The 19,688-nt window shown below is 44.2% G+C and overlaps 1 protein-coding gene across 8 annotated transcripts in view; it reads left to right on the top strand.

Moving 5' to 3' along the window:
* Nucleotides 1–17,313, top strand: part of spag9b (sperm associated antigen 9b) — a 47,275-nt gene extending 29,962 nt beyond the window's left edge. For 3 of the 8 annotated variants that reach the window (XM_069707456.1, XM_069707457.1, XM_069707458.1), the window contains 23 exons: nucleotides 15–108; nucleotides 1,111–1,235; nucleotides 1,778–1,835; nucleotides 2,346–2,498; nucleotides 2,622–2,679; nucleotides 3,474–3,604; nucleotides 6,371–6,428; nucleotides 7,487–7,668; nucleotides 8,271–8,400; nucleotides 8,525–8,608; nucleotides 9,727–9,888; nucleotides 10,007–10,178; nucleotides 10,274–10,483; nucleotides 10,626–10,782; nucleotides 11,921–12,049; nucleotides 12,137–12,217; nucleotides 12,310–12,377; nucleotides 12,862–13,010; nucleotides 13,107–13,278; nucleotides 13,391–13,504; nucleotides 13,958–14,137; nucleotides 14,438–14,596; nucleotides 14,687–17,313. In XM_069707456.1, the coding sequence (XP_069563557.1) occupies nucleotides 15–108; nucleotides 1,111–1,235; nucleotides 1,778–1,835; nucleotides 2,346–2,498; nucleotides 2,622–2,679; nucleotides 3,474–3,604; nucleotides 6,371–6,428; nucleotides 7,487–7,668; nucleotides 8,271–8,400; nucleotides 8,525–8,608; nucleotides 9,727–9,888; nucleotides 10,007–10,178; nucleotides 10,274–10,483; nucleotides 10,626–10,782; nucleotides 11,921–12,049; nucleotides 12,137–12,217; nucleotides 12,310–12,377; nucleotides 12,862–13,010; nucleotides 13,107–13,278; nucleotides 13,391–13,504; nucleotides 13,958–14,137; nucleotides 14,438–14,596; nucleotides 14,687–14,805 (2,945 nt within the window). In that variant the 3' untranslated portion in view covers nucleotides 14,806–17,313. The remainder of the gene's footprint in view (nucleotides 1–14; nucleotides 109–1,110; nucleotides 1,236–1,777; nucleotides 1,836–2,345; nucleotides 2,499–2,621; nucleotides 2,680–3,473; nucleotides 3,605–6,370; nucleotides 6,429–7,486; nucleotides 7,669–8,270; nucleotides 8,401–8,524; nucleotides 8,609–9,726; nucleotides 9,889–10,006; nucleotides 10,179–10,273; nucleotides 10,484–10,625; nucleotides 10,783–11,920; nucleotides 12,050–12,136; nucleotides 12,218–12,309; nucleotides 12,378–12,861; nucleotides 13,011–13,106; nucleotides 13,279–13,390; nucleotides 13,505–13,957; nucleotides 14,138–14,437; nucleotides 14,597–14,686) is intronic. The other 5 variants (XM_069707455.1, XM_069707459.1, XM_069707460.1 and 2 more) reach the window with 3 other exon arrangements.
* Nucleotides 17,314–19,688: the final 2,375 nt, after the last annotated feature.

Genomic DNA, 19,688 nt, shown 5'->3' with positions numbered 1-19,688 from the left:
GCTGGTTGTACTAGATGGAGCGGACCCCCTGGAGAAGTCCGAGGTGCAGGCCATCATAGAGTCCACTCCTGAACTGGACATGGAGCTCGGTGGCTGCAGAGGAACAAGGTACAGGACTACAATTACTTTCATCACTAATTCATCTGCACAATCTTTTTTTTTTCTTCTGTGAACTGAGAAAACTGCACAAAAATGCTTGTTACGGTTCTGTAAAGCTCAAGATGATGTCTGTCAATAGTTTTGGTCCAAGTAACAATCTAAAACCAAAAGATGCTCAATTTAGCATCATAAAACACCAAAGAAAACGCTCCAAATTCTCACACTTGATTATTTGTAATTTGAGTTTGAGAAATGACTTAAATTTATCACTAATTATCAAAATAGAAGACCATGAAATGAAATATTCCATCGTTTTCTGACTGTCAACAAATCCGATAAAAAGACCAAAACCAGCTGTTCTTCAGTTCGTGCACTTTCTGATTCCTCCATCCCGTCTAAGGACTCATCACCACTGGTTCCTAATGAAGTTGGTACAAAAATACAATCTAATGCTCCTGAACAGCTGCTGAATGGAGCGAATGATGAGATTGATTTGTCAGCTGCCGTTTCCAAAGTCCAGAATGAAACATGTAACTTTGTAATTTCCTCAAGCAGCCGAGGAAATTCACAGGACAAATAGTGCATTTGTTGGGGACTATTTTACGTTGCGTATTAATCAACATTTCATGCTCTGGTGAGTGTTTCTTGCGGCAAGATGGTGGATTTGTAGCCGAGTCAGAATAAACTAAAGTGTTTGTGTGGCTCATCGATGTGTTTTTATAGTTTTTACCCAGAGGAATTAGATTTATGACGACATACTTGTTGAAGGCTATGATTTTTGTCTTTTTGTGGGATTTGTTGACTATAAGAAAAACATAGATACTCACCACTTCTCGTGTCCACATCACAACGTGTTGCTCTATTTTTAATTCCGATTTTCCTGTCGCCACAAATAAAATATACAAGTTGATGGCAGTATTGAAATAACAAACCTTCTTTATCCTGATAATCCTCCTTCTGCTCCCTGTCCTTGTCTCACATTTCCTCCCTGTGCTTCTCCCGTCCACCCAGCACACCAGCCAAAGGTGGCATCGAGAATCTGGCGTTCGACCGCAACACCGAGTCTCTGTTTGAGGAGCTGTCGTCTGCAGGAAACGACCTCATAGGAGACGTGGACGAAGGAGCTGACCTGCTGGGTGAGAAGCCTCGCTCCCTCCTGACTTCTGATTGCCCCGCAGTCTTTACGTTTTACAAACCATTTCATTTCCCTCTCGTATTCTCTGAATTGTCTTTTCCTTTGGCTGTCGGGCTTTACAGACGACTTTTCTGGTGTGTATCAGTGAATTTACCCCCTCAGAGCTCTTTAGCAGCTCCTTGTTGCCTTCATTAGTGTCCCTGATGTGTGTACATTTTCAATGCCCTCTGTGACTTTTCTGATGGAGGTCCAGTATAGATTAGAGTAATGTTGTGACAGACAGTCTTACTGTAGAGTAGAAATGTTCAAATTAGACTATTTAACTTACTTACAGAGTCTCATGAAGCTGTTTCTGATCACCCTTTGCATGACTGTCAGACTACAACTTTCTAGGTAAGACAGAGTGTTATGTTAGTGTGTAAAATAGGCATAGAAACAAAGAAATGTGGAATTACCCAATTTCAACATGTGTATTTATTCCTTTCATGCTGGAGCAGATGATGAGACTTATTTTTAATTCATAATATGGCTGTTCATTTTCAGGTATGGGCCGTGAAGTTGAACATCTCATCCACGAGAACACGCAGCTGCTGGAGACCAAGTTAGTATTTTGTATGTCTCCTTAAGAGGCCTTTCTTCCCATGTGTGTATGTAAACAGTTCGGTTGCGTGCCAAATACTTGCATTAGTCTTTTTGTTGTTTTTGTGCTGTATGTGTTTGTTCTTGATGTTTTGTTGATGCTCTCTGTGTTTGGAATATTTCACCTTCTGTTTGGCTGCAGGTGGCGTTTATGGAGCCGTTAGTTTCCTCATTTACTTAAAAATGTAAACCTCAGAGCAACACATGATTCATGGTTGTTGTTCAACACAATATCACTGTATCAGTGTTTGTACTTGGGATTAAGTTTCCACTGTCAAAATCCTTTTCCAAGAGTTGCTTCTATTTTGTTTTGGTCCACTCCTTGTTGCACTTTCTTTCTAAAGATTCATATTGATAATGAACTATTAACGATGAGTTCCGTTATTGAGAAACAGGACAGTGCTGCCACCTGGTGTTTGGTAGCGGTATCCGCTGAGGATGCTTGATCTCATTCATCTGTGTTCTGTGTCAGAAACGCTCTGAATGTGGTGAAGAACGACCTGATAGCACGTGTGGACGAGCTGTCGTGTGAGAAGGAGGTTCTGCGAGGAGAGCTGGACGCTGTCACTCAGGCCAAAACCAAACTGGAGGAGAAGAACAAAGAACTCGAAGAAGAGCTCAAGAAGTGAGTCGGTGCAGACACACTAGCCGTCCGCCAGTCGACAAAGTGCAGTTTGACGTCGAGACCTGGTTGCACTGTACTGTGTTGTGTACTGTGATGTGTACTAGGTTGTGTACTGTGTTGCAGAGTCCGATCAGAGATGGAAGACCCCAGACACAAGGTCAAGAATGAGAATGAGGACGATGTGAGTCTTTGCTTCTTGTGTTGTTTTCCTGTATAAATAGGAGAGCTTGAGGTTTTTAAAATGTTTAACGAGCTTTAACACTTAAAATCCAATTGGATGCAAAGTGCGTTCAGATTCACTCTTCTTCTTCTCGGTTTGATAGCGCAGCAAGTATACATCTCGGAGAGATGTAACGCACATTCTATGAAGCTGCACGACTTGAGCTTTCCAGAAATGTCAGTGCCTTGAAAAAAATTATAATAACAACAACGTTTTTCTGTGCTTCCACTACAGCTGAATTATTAGCACATATCACTGGGTGTCCCTGGTTTGGGCCACCAGGAGTCGTTTATGACATTTATTTTCCTTCAGGCACTCAAATTGCTGAGTCATACAGTCTCCCACAAACATGGTCAGATATCGTTAGATTCGAGACAATCTCCTCTACACAATTATAAAAAGATATCTCTACTGACAATATTTTCTGGTGAGATACATGTAAAAACCTAACAATTTCATTAGACTAATTTCTTTTTTTCTTGATGTAAAGGCAAATTGAAAATATCTGTAAATATTACCAAATTAAATAATGGAAAATCTGGAAAGCCTTGACTATTCGGAAAAAAAACAAGATACAGCATGAATGGTTCGCCCCAACAGTGACCAATGTATGAGCTTAAAAGTGTAGGTAGAGAAATTACCTTGAAAACAGCCGAGGGTTCATCAGGTGAAATGGAAGTAAACATGAACAGAACTAATCAATCTGAATGTATTGATCTGAATGTATTGATCTCATGCTTCTGTCATGCCTGCAGAGCGATGTGCCGACAGCACAGAGGAAGCGCTTCACCCGGGTGGAGATGGCCCGAGTCCTGATGGAGAGGAACCAGTACAAGGAGAGGCTGATGGAGCTGCAGGAGGCCGTCAGATGGACCGAGATGATCCGGTAAGTCGGGAGGAGCGAGTGTGTGTGTGTGTGTGTGTGTGTGTGTGTGTGGGGGGGGGGGGGGGGGGGGGGGGGGTCCTTCTGATGACGTTACAAATACACATAATAACAAACAGAAACAAAGGCAAAATAGAGGGTACGCTTAAAAACAGAGATGCACTGAGTGTGGGTTCAAATAGAAACGTGGGGCCTGTCGGGAAAAAATCGGAACATTTAAAGATGCTGTAAAGTAGAAATGAAAATTAGTTTCAAGTTCATCACACCACAGAAGTATGGGTTGTTAACTACCCATCCACATTTGAATCAAAAAAACACTGACAAGTTTGTTAAATTAGGGTTTGAAATGGTGAGAAAATCCTCAGTCTTCCCTGCTCTGAGACTGTGGGGGCGTGTCCTGAAGGAGCTGAAGCTCCGCCCCCTCTCTGGAGGGTGTTCAGTGTTGTGTAGGACAGTCCTGTGGCTGCAGTTCTTTTCCCCACCAAGCGGTCCGTCTGACATCCAACCTCTCGGTGACTTTATGCATGATGTCCCACTGGTCCTCTGTCTCTGCTGGACGGAGCAGCCTGCTTTGGGAAAACAAAATAGAATCAGAATTGATTTGTCCAATGAGGGAAACATACAGATGCATATAAATGAAGCTTGTCCCCCTGAGCTGTAACACAGGAGTAAAACTGGACACCAGAGACAACCATGAGCTCCCCAACGACATCAGGACAGCAGAAACTCTGAACATCTTCCGCCGCAAACTAAAAACACACCTCTTCAGACTTTACCTTGAACAGTAGAACTTTAGTGGAACTTATATGAAGTCAATTCATTACATCACATCAATTCATTACATCACATCAATTCATTACATCACATTAATTCATTACATCACATCAACTCAAACTTTGAACCTGCTCAGGTCGAGCCGAAAGTCTTTCTCTTCCACTGATGTCCCTCCTCCTCCACTTCCACCTCCACCTCTTCCACCTCCTCCACCTCCTCTCTGCAGCCTCCTCCACATGTAGTTGTGCTCATTTATCCGGACCGGTACCGGTACATGTAACCGAGAGGGTCGCTGATTGTAACGTTACACCGGAGTACAACAACAACCCTCATTAATGTGAGGACTAGATCTCCTCTGGTCCATGTTCACCATCACCCCGACATGTAAAATACAGAGTTACATATATTATAGTTCTTATCGGAGCTTTATTGAGACATAAAACAATCTGCGGTTATCGGAGCATTTTCCTCTGAACTCTGCTACGAGAATCAATATAAGCTAATTAGCACGTTAGCTCCCATTTCATGAAAATTAAGTTATTCTACATCGAATAAAATCACATTAGCTGGAGTAGATCTGAAGTCCAGTGGGAGGAGCTCTTATGCAAATGAGCTGCAGGCTTTTATAGCGTTTCACCGTGAGAGGAGGAGCCATGCAGAAGGTTCTATAAACCGGCTGTGATCTGACGTAGATAGGTTGTTGTGACGTAGATAGGTTGTTGCGACGTAGATAGGTTGTTGTGACGTAGATAGGTTGTTGTGACGTAGATAGGTTGTTGTGAGGTAGATAGGTTGCTGTGACGTAGATAGGTTGTTGTGACGTAGATAGGTTGTTGCGACGTAGATGGGTTGTTGCGACGTAGATAGGTTGTTGTGACGTAGATAGGTTGTTGTGACGTAGATAGGTTGTTGCGACGTAGATAGGTTGTTGTGACGTAGATAGGTTGTTGTGACGTAGATAGGTTGTTGTGAGGTAGATAGGTTGTTGTGACGTAGATAGGTTGTTGTGACGTAGATAGGTTGTTGCGACGTAGATGGGTTGTTGCGACGTAGATAGGTTGTTGTGACGTAGATAGGTTGTTGTGACGTAGATAGGTTGTTGTGACGTAGATAGGTTGTTGTGACGTAGATGGGTTGTTGCGACGTAGATAGGTTGTTGTGACGTAGATAGGTTGTTGTGAGGTAGATAGGTTATTGTGACGTAGATAGGTTGTTGTGAGGTAGATAGGTTGTTGTGACGTAGATAGGTTGTTGTGACGTAGATAGGTTGTTGCGACGTAGATGGGTTGTTGTGACGTAGATAGGTTGTTGTGAGGTAGATAGGTTATTGTGACGTAGATAGGTTGTTGTGAGGTAGATAGGTTGTTGCGACGTAGATAGGTTGTTGCGACGTAGATATGTTGTTGCGACGTAGATAGGTTGTTGTGACGTAGATATGTTGTTGCGACGTAGATGGGTTGTTGCGACGTAGATGGGTTGTTGTGACGTAGATAGGTTGTTGTGAGGTAGATAGGTTGTTGTGACGTAGATAGGTTGTTGTGACGTAGATAGGTTGTTGTGAGGTAGATAGGTTGCTGTGACGTAGATAGGTTGTTGTGAGGTAGATAGGTTGCTGTGACGTAGATAGGTTGTTGCGACGTAGATAGGTTGTTGTGACGTAGATAGGTTGTTGCGACGTAGATGGGTTGTTGTGACGTAGATAGGTTGTTGTGACGTAGATAGGTTGTTGCGACGTAGATGGGTTGTTGTGACGTAGATAGGTTGTTGCGACGTAGATAGGTTGTTGTGACGTAGATAGGTTGGCTTTTAGCTCCGCCTCAAACAACCTGAGCTGAAGACGGGTGAGAAACTGTTTAACGGTTTAACTCCACATTTCAGTGCGACAAAGTTTTCTATCTTTGCAGAAGCTTTCAGCGACTGATTTCACACATGTATAATGTACTGAGCATCTTTAAAGTGATTAATTTTAATCAGAGATGTTTCGCTTCCTTTCAGAGCTTCAAAGGAGAACCCAGCTCTACCAGAGAAGAAGAAATCCAGCCTCTGGCAGTTGTAAGCTCCTCTTTTCTTTTCTTTTCACTCGAAGCCCTAAATACCAACCACAGTGAGATTACTGTGTTATTCACGTGTATTTCTGTTGTTGTTTTTTGTTTACTCCATGGGGTTTGGTTGTTTCCTCCAGGATGTAGGTAAATCTTGACTGACTTTAGATAACAAACTCTTAACAGAGGAGAGCCCGCCAGCTCATTTGAAACGTTTAAGGAAATCAGTAACATCCAGCTTGACAGAATATTTGAGGGGCCAGATGTGGGATCATTATTTGTTTTTGTTTTTTTCCTCACTGATCCAATGCTCTCCTTTGTTGAGTTTCAGAAGGAATGAGTGTGGTTTGGTTCGGAGACGGACATTATTTGGGGCAGGTGTTTGTTTGGTAACGGGACGGGAACGCTTGTTGCCTGCGAGAGAATCCTCGTCTGATAAATCTACCGTCTCTGCCTTGTTTTCTGTGTGTCCCTCTTTATTCTGCCTGATGTTGTGATGTCTGTGTGCAGGAGGTGTGTGCAGGAGGGTTGCTATGGAGATGGGAGGGGGGGGTATATGGGTGGAGGAGCTTATTTGTTATGTTTAGTTATACATTTTTAGAATATGCTCCGAAAGTCTTCTTCATAAACCTGATAAATATCTGCTGACGTGTCAAATGACAAATACTCGAGTATAGTGCAGCAGGTTTTCGGGGGGGAATTAAGTGGTTTTGTGGGCAGGCCTGTTCTGCGTTGTGTTGTTGACTAACGTCCGAGTCGGTGCGCAGTATTAACCCTGCACTCCCCGCTCTCTGGCGTCCTGACGCTTCGCTCTTCAGATAATTTGGGTCTTAACTTGAAGGGTAAATGTGTATCGCTGCAGCAGCTACCTGTCTGAAAGCTAGCATGGTGTGTTAGCATGGGGGAAGGAACCTTCTTACCCTTTTAAACGTCGAACCCTACCTCTGCCGCTGGAGCTACTGCTTGTGTCCACCCCTCTATACGTTTGTCTGTGTGCTTCTTTTTCCTTCCTCCTCTCCCCTCCTCCCCCCCCTTCTCCCTTTTCCCACTTCCCCGTCCTTACACCTCCAGTTTCAGCCGTTTGTTCAGCTCGTCGGGCGGCGCGGCCAAGAAGGCGGCGGTGGAGGCCCCGGTGAACGTCAAGTACAACGCACCCACCTCTCAGATTCAGCCGTCCGTGAAGAAGAAGAGCAGCACGCTGCAGCAGCTGCCGAGTGACAAGAGCAAAGCCTTCGACTTCCTCAATGAGGAGTAAGTCAGCCGGGGGGGAAATGTACAGATGACCTGCTGCATTGACTCAGAAATCAAGAGGACACTCGCTGTCTGTATTCACGCCATTCGGGCTGCGACTAACTATTATTGTCATAACTAATTCATTTCAGATTCTCAATTATTTGATTAACTGATTAATCAATACATTTTTCCAAAAATGTAGGAATAGCTTGTTGTGTCCGACCAACATCCCCAAACCCAAAGAATCTCAGTTTATTGTGACGGAAAACTAATAGAACGACCAAATAATCACATTTTAGAAACAAGAATAAGAATATTTGACATTATATAAAAAAACAAAAACTTGGAGAATGTAAAAGTCAAAGTAGAATAAAAGTGGATTTGAGCTTAAATAAGGACTTGAGCAGTCAATCATGAACACATTGATTTCTTAACTTCTGCTCGCAGCGCTACACTCAAACAGAACTGCTGTTACTTGCGAGCCTGTATTTAATTGATTTGACTTTGATATAAAAATGTATGTTACAGACTTTTTCCCATGTAGTAGTTGGTTTCACTTCACACACACACACAAAAAAGAACAGACATCTTTGTCATTGAGCTGTTTGTTTGCCCCGCAGAGTGGCAGCTGATAACGTGGTGTCCAGGCGGGAACAGAAGAGGGCTCAGTACCAGCAGGTCAAAGCTCACGTCCAGAAGGAGGACGGACGAGTGCAGGCGTACGGCTGGAGCCTGCCCAAGAAATACAAAGTAAGGAGACCAGCGTAAAAACATCCTGTCAATCATACCGGGGTTTGTTGTGGGATCGAACTGTGATGAGATGAACCGGGAACCAGCTGTGATGCAGTTGTGTTGTGTGTCTGTGACTTTTCAGGCCAACGGCGGTCAGGCGGAGAGTAAGAACCTTCCTGTTCCCGTCTTCCTCAGACCGCTGGATGAGAAAGATGCTTCTATGAAGGTGCTTTTTTCCAGCTCTTTAACATTTATGCTGCGTTCAAATGAGGTCGTGTTTACCGTGTTTACGAGAAGAGTCCATGTTAACGGCGCCCTCTAGTGGTATTCACCACGGAAATGTCAGAGGCCATTGAAGTTAATTTTTGTGGATGTTCAGCTAATATATTGTAATTTTATTCATGGAGATTTTGTCTTCATAACTTGGATAATAGCCTCCGTCTGAGGAAAATGTTGATCCTCCCAACCATCTTTTCTCTCTGTGACTTTGCGTCTCCTGCATGTCGTGACCTCCCTGTTAGCTTGATAAATCGTTAACCTGTGTGGCTTCTGGACGCCGTCCATGTTGCCGTTGCCTAGCAACAGTGTTTTTACAACTTAACCACTTGAACGCCAAGCGCACGGTGCGCATCGCGTGTTGTGACCACAAGCTCATGAGTTCCTTTTGAGTGCAGCATTAAATCTCAACATAAAATAAAGACATTTTCTAACAACCAGCTGTAACTCCTGGTTACCAGGGTGAGCAGATACAGCAGAGGATCAGTCAGAATAATCCCAACTGGTACACTGCAGTGAATTATGCCACATTAAATATACAGTGTTCCCTCAGGTCAGGGAATATCAGGGAATTTTTAAAACTCTTTTCCAGACAGGGAAAGTCATGAAATTGAATATTTTTTCGGGCCACGTCATGGACTATCATCATGAAAAAATGTCCATGTTTGTAACTATAACATTAGTTCGCTAGTTATTGTTAATAATTATGTTAATTCATTGGGAATGTAGCTTATTAGGTTTCGAGCTAATTACCGTTATTATTAGATACATTCTTTTCCTCGGTAACCAGTATTTAGACATTCATTTCATTTCTTTCAGTATCAGCACAACCGGAGGGACATGTCGGCCCGATCTTAACAGAAATGTTGCCGTTTCTCATCTCCTCAGCACAGCGGCCTGTTTTTCTGTTCGTTATACGTCAGAGGATTTCAGCTTTTTAGTCCGTGAAAGTCGGGGAATTTGACATTTGCCTTTGAGTGGGAACCTGGATTTGAAGCATTGTGCATTAAGTACTGTGACATGGAAACAGTCCATTCATTGTGTGTGACTGTTGTGTCTGTGTCTCAGCTGTGGTGTGCTGCCGGTGTGAATCTCTCCGGAGGTAAAACCAGAGATGGAGGTTCGATCGTGGGCGCCAGCGTGTTTTACAGCGACGTGTCCACGCCGGAGATCCCTAAAAGGAGGATAGGCTCTCAGAGCAGCCTGGACCAACTGGATCGGGAGCTCAAGGTGAACACGCACACTTTGATGCGTCACATTTCAGACTGACTGTATCATCCACGCACAGAGACAAAAATAGAGAGCTAAATAACCGATAAGTCATTAATTCTCCGCCGTCTCGTTGCAGGAGCAGCAGAAGGAGTTGCAGCACCAGGAGGAGATGTCGTCGCTGGTGTGGATTTGCACCAGCACGCAGTCCACCACTAAAGCTGTCGTCATCGACGCCAACCAGCCTGGAAACATCCTGGAGAGCTTCTTTGTTTGTAACTCGCACGTCCTCTGCATCGCCAGCGTACCAGGTCAGTGGAGGGAACGTCATCTCACAATCACTTGTTTAACATTCAGAGGACTCGCAGCAGGATTTCTCTGCTCCTTTCCCCGTGTTGTTGTTCAGGTGCAAGAGAGACGGACTATCCGGCTGGAGAGGAGGTGTCTCCGAACGCCGAGGCGGCACCAGCGGGAGACGCCAGCGTGCCGGCAACCGACAGCAGCTCGGCGGAGGGCGACAGCGTGCTCGCAGGCATCACTGTGGTGGGCTGTGAAGCCGAGGGGGCGACCGCTGTTCCTCAGACGGCCGACGGTCCAGGAAAAGACGGAGAAACCGGTGAGAGCCGTCAGGATCATCATCCTCATGACATCATTATCATGGAGCACCTTACAAAGATAATGATATGATTGGTTCACTGATAAAATATAATAATTTTATATATATAATTTTTTATATATATAAAAAATTTCCTCTACAGAGTCCAGACCGGCAGAAGAGGCCACGGAGGCGACAGAAAGCAGCGACGGACTCGTCGACCAACGAGAAACCCTGAGAGGAGTCTACACCGAACACGTCTTCACCGATCCGCTCGGAGCTCAGCTGACAGCAGAGACTCCAGCCAACTACTCTCAGAGGTAACGTCAGGAGGCCCATCACCACGCTGTCCTCACCACGCTGTCCTCACCACGCTGTCCTCACCACGCTGTCCTCACCACGCAGGCTGATCAGTAAAAATTACATTTTTATCAGTTCGGCCATAAAGAAACCACCGAACATTAATGCTCAATAAAACCATTTACTGCTTATGAAGCTCATGTAAATATTTGTATGATAGTAAATAATCATTAAACCTTGTTGGCTCTGGGATTTTCCCTCGAGAACACTGCTTATTACATCAGACGTAGAACCGCTGAAAGACAATGAAAGTAGAAACAGGAAGTCAGCTGTGGAACGTAACCAAGTTTGATTTATGGTCCGTCTGAACCTGCAGCGCTCAGAGAGGTGAGACGAGCCGGGAGCTATACTCCTCCTCTTTGTACTCCTCCTTCTACTCCTCCTCTTTGTACTCCTCCTTCTACTCCTCCTAACTAATTGTTACTAGAGAGATTTTTCCCGCATGTTCAGAACATCTAGAAACATGTTGGATTTCTGGTCATTTTAAGAACGAGTTCAGAGATCATTGCAGGAACAGGAGAAACTGTAGTCTTAACAATATGATGTTTTACCTTTTAAATTCTTTATACTGCACATATTTATTTGGCAATTTATTATTTTACAGACTAAAAAAACTGACAATATAATTTGTTGTTATTGATATAAATCGCCAACACCTACTCATGTGTTGTAGTGATATTTCAGTGATATATTTTGTGTATAACGTAATTTAAACCCCCGAATGTGTCCATAGCAAATACAATACTTGCTGCATTATTTATATATTCTGGATTTTTCGTTATAATTTTTTCATTTTATATAGTTATATCAAATAAATGTATAGTTACATTTTTATTGTTATATATTATAACTGTACAACACTCAGTGTCCCGTCCACTTATTATGGAAAGCACTGCGCTCCTACACGTTTGTTTTATTACAAAAGCTGCATCAGCCTTGTGTTTAGTGCTTCTTCTTTTTTAACTTTGGAGAATCGTGTCCACATCTCGCTTGAACAGGAAATATATTCGATGACGAGTTGCCTCACAAGTTAATACATATAAAGACTCGCACAGACTCTAATAATTCTCTGTTTTTGACGTTGCCTCTGATGAGCAGGGAGAGCGATCTGTTGAAGGACGGCGTGAGTTCGAACCCCAGCGCCGAGGAGCAGGACCTGATGAGAGAAGAGGCTCAGAAGATGAGCAGCGTGTTGCCCACCATGTGGCTCGGCGCGCAGAACGGATGGTGAGATTGTCAAAGCGCCTCGTTTCACTTCTGGGAATTTCAGTAAATCCGCTGTTAGCTGATGAAATGCGCCCGCTGTGATTCCAGCGTGTACGTCCACTCCTCGGTGGCTCAGTGGAAGAAGTGTCTCCACTCCATAAAGCTGAAGGACTCTGTGCTCGGCATCGTGTGAGTTCACCCAGACAAACGGGCAGCTGCAGGTTTTTATGTCGCTCTTCTTCTTCTTCGAACGTGTGATTCTCACTCTTTGTCTCCCACAGACACGTGAAAGGTCGGGTACTGGTCGGCCTCTCCGACGGCACGTTGGCCATTTTCCACAGAGGAGGAGGTGAGAGGACACGAGCTCCACCAGCGTAGTGGGATATTACTGACATGAGTCAAGAGCATGCTCTTTCAATCTGAGGGCGTGATTATTTGTTTTCACAATATCATGTTGTAATATTCTCTCTCAAAAGTCTCCCCTCGCTCTCAAATACTGCAAACGTCCTTGTTGATGCTACGATTTTACTGGTCTGGCCCACTTGAGATCAAAGTGGGCAGTATGTGGCCCCTTAACTAAAATGAGTTTGACACCCGTGGTGTAAACATACAGTAAATCCTCAGGCAGCCCGGTGCTATTTAAGTCCGAGGGAAGACTTTTGAGAGAATTTTGTTTTCAGTATTTGATTGTGAAAACAAGAAATCAGGCTCTCAAATTGAAAGAGCCGGCTCTTATGACAGTATGATACCCCGTTTACCAGCACCTGTTTTAACATGACCGATGTGGGTATAAGCACGTCTCTTGATTCAGTACCGCGACTCTTCTGCTTCAGATGGACAGTGGGATCTGACCAACTACCATCTGTTGGACCTGGGGAGGCCTCACCACTCCATCCGCTGCATGACTATAGTGCATGACAAGGTGTGGTGCGGCTACAGGAACAAGATCTACGTGGTTCAGCCCAAAGCCATGAAGATTGAGGTGCGTACGATATTAGCCGGGGTGGAAAATGGTTGAAGTCCGAAGTCAAGTCTTTTGCTTTACTGTTGTCAAACCGTTTGTGTTCCTCTTCTACAGAAATCCTTCGACGCGCACCCTCGTAAGGACAGTCAGGTACGTCAGCTGGCCTGGGACGGAGACGGCATCTGGGTGTCCATCCGGCTGGACTCCACCCTCAGGCTGTTCCACGCTCACACCTTCCAGCACCTGCAGGACGTGGACATCGAGCCCTACGTCAGCAAGATGCTGGGTCAGTCCACGGCCGCCTGTCCTCAATGACACGCAGAAGAAGCCTGTTTTTGAAACGCAGTGATGTCGTTCATCGGCTCAGATTCGGTTTTGAACGTTTGGCTTTCCTCCAGGAACCGGAAAACTGGGCTTCTCGTTTGTGAGGATCACGGCTCTGATGGTGTCGTGTTATCGTCTGTGGATCGGGACCGGCAACGGCGTCATCATCTCCATCCCTCTGACGGATTGTAAGTTCAAGTGCTCCAACTGTTTCTTTCATTTATTGATTTTGAACATTTTGGGGGGGAAACTGTAAGAAGATTTATCACGATGTATCTTCATTAGTTGGTGATGAAGCTAACAGTGCTGGAGCAGCCCGGAGGGTTTGTTTCAGTCATGAACTGAGTGTAAACCAGCGGATCAGTTGGGACTGTGGTGCTCGCAAGTTCTGAATTTTCGACGTTTTTGCATAAAACATCATCAGATTTTCACATAAGTCCAAACATGTATAAAAACAACAACCAAACGAGACCAAAATATTACGCTTTGTGATTTATTACATTTTGGTTTTAAAAGCAAACACTGACTCTATTTTTTTTTGGGAAGCTTTTGTTAAATTCAGTTGCTCATTTATGTAGACAAACGCGTTATTAAAGTGAATATTGTTTTAACAGCGTATTTTACTTCCACTTTTCCATCAGCAGCCAACAAGGTCACCAAGGCAACCGGTAACCATCCCGGAGGGGTCGTTCGCATCTACGGCGACGACAGCGGTGACAAAGTGACGGCCGGGACGTTCGTTCCTTATTGCTCCATGGCTCACGCTCAGCTCTGTTTCCATGGTCACCGAGACGCCGTCAAGTTCTTCACCGCCGTTCCAGGTAAGTGAACTGAGAGTGTATTTAATTTAATTACATTTTTTTTTTATATGTTTCCAGTGTTGTGTCTTAACTATCAGCTGACTGTGTGAAATATAACTCTGTCCCTTATTGAATAGTGAAAAAAAAAAGGTTAAATGTTTCTAAAAAGTTGCTCTTTCAGTAGATGAGTATTTTGCCGTACAGCGACGGTGAAAACATTTTCCCGTAATAACGGGAAGACTCGGCAGGCTTTCTATATGTAGTAATATTTACTTTTTGCTAATCCTGCTGTAGCTGAGATCTCCGTGGTGTTATTTCCAGTTCGTGTCTCGGTGCTTTCAGGTCACTCGGTTCCACCGGCGTCCGGCGGCGGAGAGGCGGCGGCGGCGGCCGACAAGGCGGCAGATGCCACGACTCCGGAAGGAGGCAAGTCCATGCTGGTGATGAGCGGAGGAGAAGGCTACATCGACTTCAGGATGGGTGAGTTTACGACACGGAGACATCGGGTACGATCGCAGCAGCAGCAGCCGGTGCTGAAGGAGAACACGGCGCCTGTGTTTGTTTCTGCAGGCGACGAGGACGGCGAGTCCGAGGAGGCCGAGGACGCCACCATGAAGCTGCAGCCCTTCCTGGCTAAAGCGGAGCGCAGCCACCTCATCGTCTGGCAGGTCCTCGGCAACGAGGACTGAACTCTGACCTCTGACCCCTCCGGGCCGGATTTGCCTTTTTTTCCTCTGAAAGCGCTGCCTCGGAGGAGGAGGAGGAGGAGGAGGAGGAGTCGAGGTGGGCGACTCCGCTCTGCAGGCTCCGGTTTAAGCAGCATTTTTTATTTTTGATCTTTTTTCCTTCCTCAGTCCTGAACAATACAAGTGAAACAAGCAAAAACTGCGCTGAGAGTTTTTTCTCACTGATAACCAGGATGCATGTCGTCGTTTTATCACGACTTGCTTTCTCTTTTTTTTATTTTATGCATTTGAATTACAATCTGTTAAGACGCCTCCTGCTCTTTTCATATTATTTGGGTGAAGCCGTCGTTGAGAACAGAACCTTTATGTTCTGTTTGCTCTCAGTCCGCCTCCTGCGTGCTCATGCTGGACTCAGCGGATGCTTAATCAGTTGTTCAACACAAAACATGGCCGCCTGTAGCTCCCCCGTAATCCTCTTAGATGGAGCCAATCATGTGGAGTTCCTGATTCATTTCAAATCCCGTTTCATTCATTCTGTTTTGCAACAAGAAATGTAATCGATCCGCTGTGTTTGGGACAAATGCAATACGTCACACGTTGATCTGGACAGAATCTGTCTCTTCATGTGAATCCTCAATAGATCGAAGTGGTCGCTCAGTCTGTGCCTCGTGTTTTTACCCTTACGTTCACCAGTTCTCCTAAAAATACGAAATAACTGCTTGCATTATTAAAAAAGAGCAAAGATAGATGGAACCGATCTGTGGCTTCCTGATCAGGAAATAAGGCTGCAACGTGACAACGAGGTTAAAAACGTTTTATTTTATTTATTTTGATCTTGCAGCAGATGGAATAGTTTTTGACACAGTTGGTTCAGAGAGACTTGGAGGTTTCTGGAAATACATTCACAGCAGCGAATGTAAAAATAACATCTGAACAACTGCTGGATGGATTGTTTTGACATCCTGGACAAGATATTCACAGTAAAACCCAGAAAGGATTGGCACAAAATTCCCAAGTGGATTTATTCACTTTTGAGTTCTTTATTGAAATAGTTCAACAACTATTGGATGTTTTTTTAATTTATTTTTTATTTTTTATTAAATATGAGCTCAAAACATTCCCATCACTTCCAGCACTGCTTAGTGTTTAGTGCTGATTGGACAACGTTCACACGGAGATATTAAACGGTGTAACTTGAATATGATGGTAATGCATGAGAGGCACAGACTGGAGCTTCAACAGAGTTACTGTAACATCTGCAGAACCTTGTTAAGTGATTGACAGAAGTCCATTCAACAAAAAACAAACAAACCTTAATCATGAAATGAAACTAAGTCCTTCCTCCGTTCAGTTCATAGACTTGTGTTTAAGGCGTCATCACCGGAGGACGCTGACTCAGTCGACACTTTAAGACTTGCCTTAGGTATCGAGGTTGGACAGAAGCGTGACGACATATTTATTTTTATCTCAGAAGAATGTTCTGTTTGCTACCAAAGGTTAAAGACTTCGAGATCGATAGTTCGGCGGCGTCTCGTCCAACGCGGTCGGCAGCACGTCTGCAGATAACAGGCAGGTTTTTGTAACAGAAATCCTCGTGTATAGATAAGATATATTTTTTTCGACTTTGATATTTGGAAAATGAAATGTTTTCAAGGTGAGAGAAGAGAATGTTACTGTGTGATGATAAAACAAGCAGGATTACATAACTCTCCTTCTTTAATCCTTCTCGTGACTCTTAGAGGTCAAAACTCTGACGCAGACATGTTTGGTTTCTGCAGCGCTGCTGAGACCCCCCCCTCCCCTCCCCCCTCCCCACACACACACACCTCCCCATGGTTACCTGATGATGGTAAACCGATTCATTGAGAAAAAGGTTTAAAGTCTATTTTTATGAGCGTTTATTTTTAACGTGTCTTTTTAGACTGTCAGCGCATCAAATGTTCATTCGGTGCATTTCAGACTGTATTTCTGGCCTCTGTTGTTTCAGGACTCTGCACTCATGTTTTTGTTTTATCCTCTTTGTATTGGACGGTGTCAGAGGAGGCGTGTCCTCAGTGTGTGTGTGCGTGTGTGTGTGTGTGTGTGCGTGCGTGCGTGCGTGTGTGTGTGTGTGTGTGTGTCTTCTCTCCAGGAGAAAAGAGAAATATTGCAGTTTAGCCATTTCAGTATTTATTTACAATGATTGAGCCTTTGCAATTCAGAATGTATCTTTGTACAATGAATATGAATATATATGATTATATACGTGTATGAAACCTGAACACGGCTCGGGTTTATTGATTTGACAACAGTTGTTGCTGTTGGACTGATGAATTTGTTTTGCAGAGGGTAACTTTCCTGAGCTATGCACCGTGTGTGTGCGTGTGTGTGCGCGCGCGCGTGTGTGTGTGCGCGAGCGTGTGTGTGTGTGTGTGTGTGCGTGAGCACGTGTGAGGGGAGCGGAGCGGAGAGACGCTGCTGCAGCCCGTACACACACACACACACACACACACACACACACACACACACACACACACACACACGTTCTATATGTTGTTCTATATCTATATATATACACACACACACACACACGTATATACACACACATATATATATATAGATATATATATATATACACACACACACACACACACACACACACACACACACACACACACACACACACACACACACACACACACACACACACACACACACCCCCACCCACCATCAGAAGTCAGACTGAAGCTCTATGTAATGACCGGGCCGCTCCATCCCGTCTCAGCTCCCCAGAGGAACCTGGTCTGAGCTCGTCCTCCACACACTCCTCTGGTCTGCACATGCTCTCCATGTGGCTGACGGCGGCCTCCCTCCCCTCCGGGTCTGCAGTGCACACACCATCCTGTACTTCTACAGCATCTCTAGCCTTACTTATTTTTAACAATCAATTAAAGCAACTTTTGTGGGCAAAGTTGTGTCTGCTTGTCACATTTGTTTGGAGTTTTTCTGACGTGTTTTTTTTTTTAATTTTTTTTACTTGTCACTAATGCACAGGTGTATTAATGAGTCCATTCTGCGCGTCAGCAAGTCCTGACGGTGAACCAACATGCACAGAAGCAGGACGTCCTCCAAGTGGGACGCAGCCATCATTAATGCACCTCCGCTGGTTTTACACTGACAAGTCAAAATGTGCGCCGTGAAAACGTTCTGACATCACATGACGCTCACGAGGAATCACTGGAAAGGGAACGTCTAAAACGGGGTCACAAACCCTGTGCAAAGACTTAGAATGAGAATTTAATGCATGTGGTTTAATAAATAAATAATGATAAATAGATATGTAAAGTTTAGATCAGATGTTGGACTAGTTTATTTGATCTTGTTCATGTTTGTAGGGAGACAACAGGAAATCAGGCATCAATTTGTATGTTCTGTGGGCTAAAACACAGAAACAGAAGATATTATATGACATATTGAAGATTGAGTGGAGAATCCAGTTTTCTTTCACACACCCATGACTTCAGTCCTGGGACTGAAGATGCTCAACATTTAATCATTAATTCATTAGACTGTTTTCTTTAAACTTCCTTCCTGACACTCTTTACTGCTTCAACGTGAACAACTTTCAATTTCACTGATTTGAATCTAAAATCTGACCTCAATTGAATATTTAATCTTACATCTTGTATGTTCATCTTCAACACGCTAAAGTTGTCTTTGCTTCATTAATGTTGGTGGATTCTACGCTAATCTTTGCTTTTCTGAAACTTCCCTCGGCTCTATAAGCCCTTGGATTTTCTGTAATATCACCTCATGTTTCTGTAAGTAGGGGAGAGCAGGTTTGGTTGCAACACCATCAATTCCTCCAATCAGGGATAAGATGGGAGTTATTCAAGAGTTATTTCATCATTTCTGTGTTTACTCACTTCCTCCCCAATCCTCCATGGTGGCCGTCGGGCTGTAAACTGCTGCATGCAGGTTTTATAGAGGAAAAAAAAACAAACAGATTTGAAGGTAACAGTACATTTTTGGACCAAAACAATTTTTTGTTTGGTACTTATACAATGGCAGATAAAGTAATATAGCTAATATAAAATGTAATTGAATCGGTGCGTTTATTGAGTGTGTTAAACAGAGGGAACAAAAACACGTTAATTTCTGGGTAAAATAATTAAAGCTGCAGGTATTTTGGCCGGTGACGTGTTCACATGATGAGGTTTATTCCAGTCATTGCGAAACATCAGTGAGAGATTTGAACGCTGCTTTAAATTCCTGCACAAGTGAGCGTCCTCACGTCACCGCCGAGACCCGGCGCGCTTTCCTTCACGGACACTAGGTGGCGTGCTCCACCTGCGGTGTGCGAATGTTTTCCCAGTGACTTCAGTGGAAGGACAGCAGCACCCCTCCCCCGCCTGTGATTGGTCCACCCTATTCAAAGCCTCCATTGACTGAGGCTGAACTGGTGCTTAGCGGGCTGACAGACAGACAGACAGACAGACAGACAGACAGGCAGACAGGCTTTAATCTCTTCCCGAGCTCTTAGCAGAATGCCTGGCTGTCACGGATCACAGTCATGATAGTGGAGTACGAGGTTAAGTAATACATGTACAGAGGCTTTGCTTCTCTTCCTGTCAGCTCAGCTTTGATTTTGAGAGAAGATCAATAAAGACAGAACTCAAACAAAACCGCCTGTCAGGACCTTCAGACGGAGAGCATCCAGGACACCAACTGGGAGAACCCAGCCTTAAATGATGACTTAAACGTGTGTGGGAATAATATTGCATCGATCATGCTGAAGTCGTCACATTCACAACTCATGCCTGAGGAAAATCACACGCGAGCAAAATGTCCCAAAAGTCTTCATTACGTTTCAAATGATTGAATATTAAGTCTGGATGGACGGAAAT

This window comes from Brachyistius frenatus, unplaced genomic scaffold (genome assembly GCF_029030835.1).
Source record: "Brachyistius frenatus isolate BFR_SWC_R1_liver_20210118 unplaced genomic scaffold, ASM2903083v1 Contig_69, whole genome shotgun sequence".
Lineage (NCBI taxonomy): Eukaryota > Metazoa > Chordata > Actinopteri > Embiotocidae > Brachyistius > Brachyistius frenatus.
This window is presented reverse-complemented; position numbering and strand designations above follow the sequence as displayed.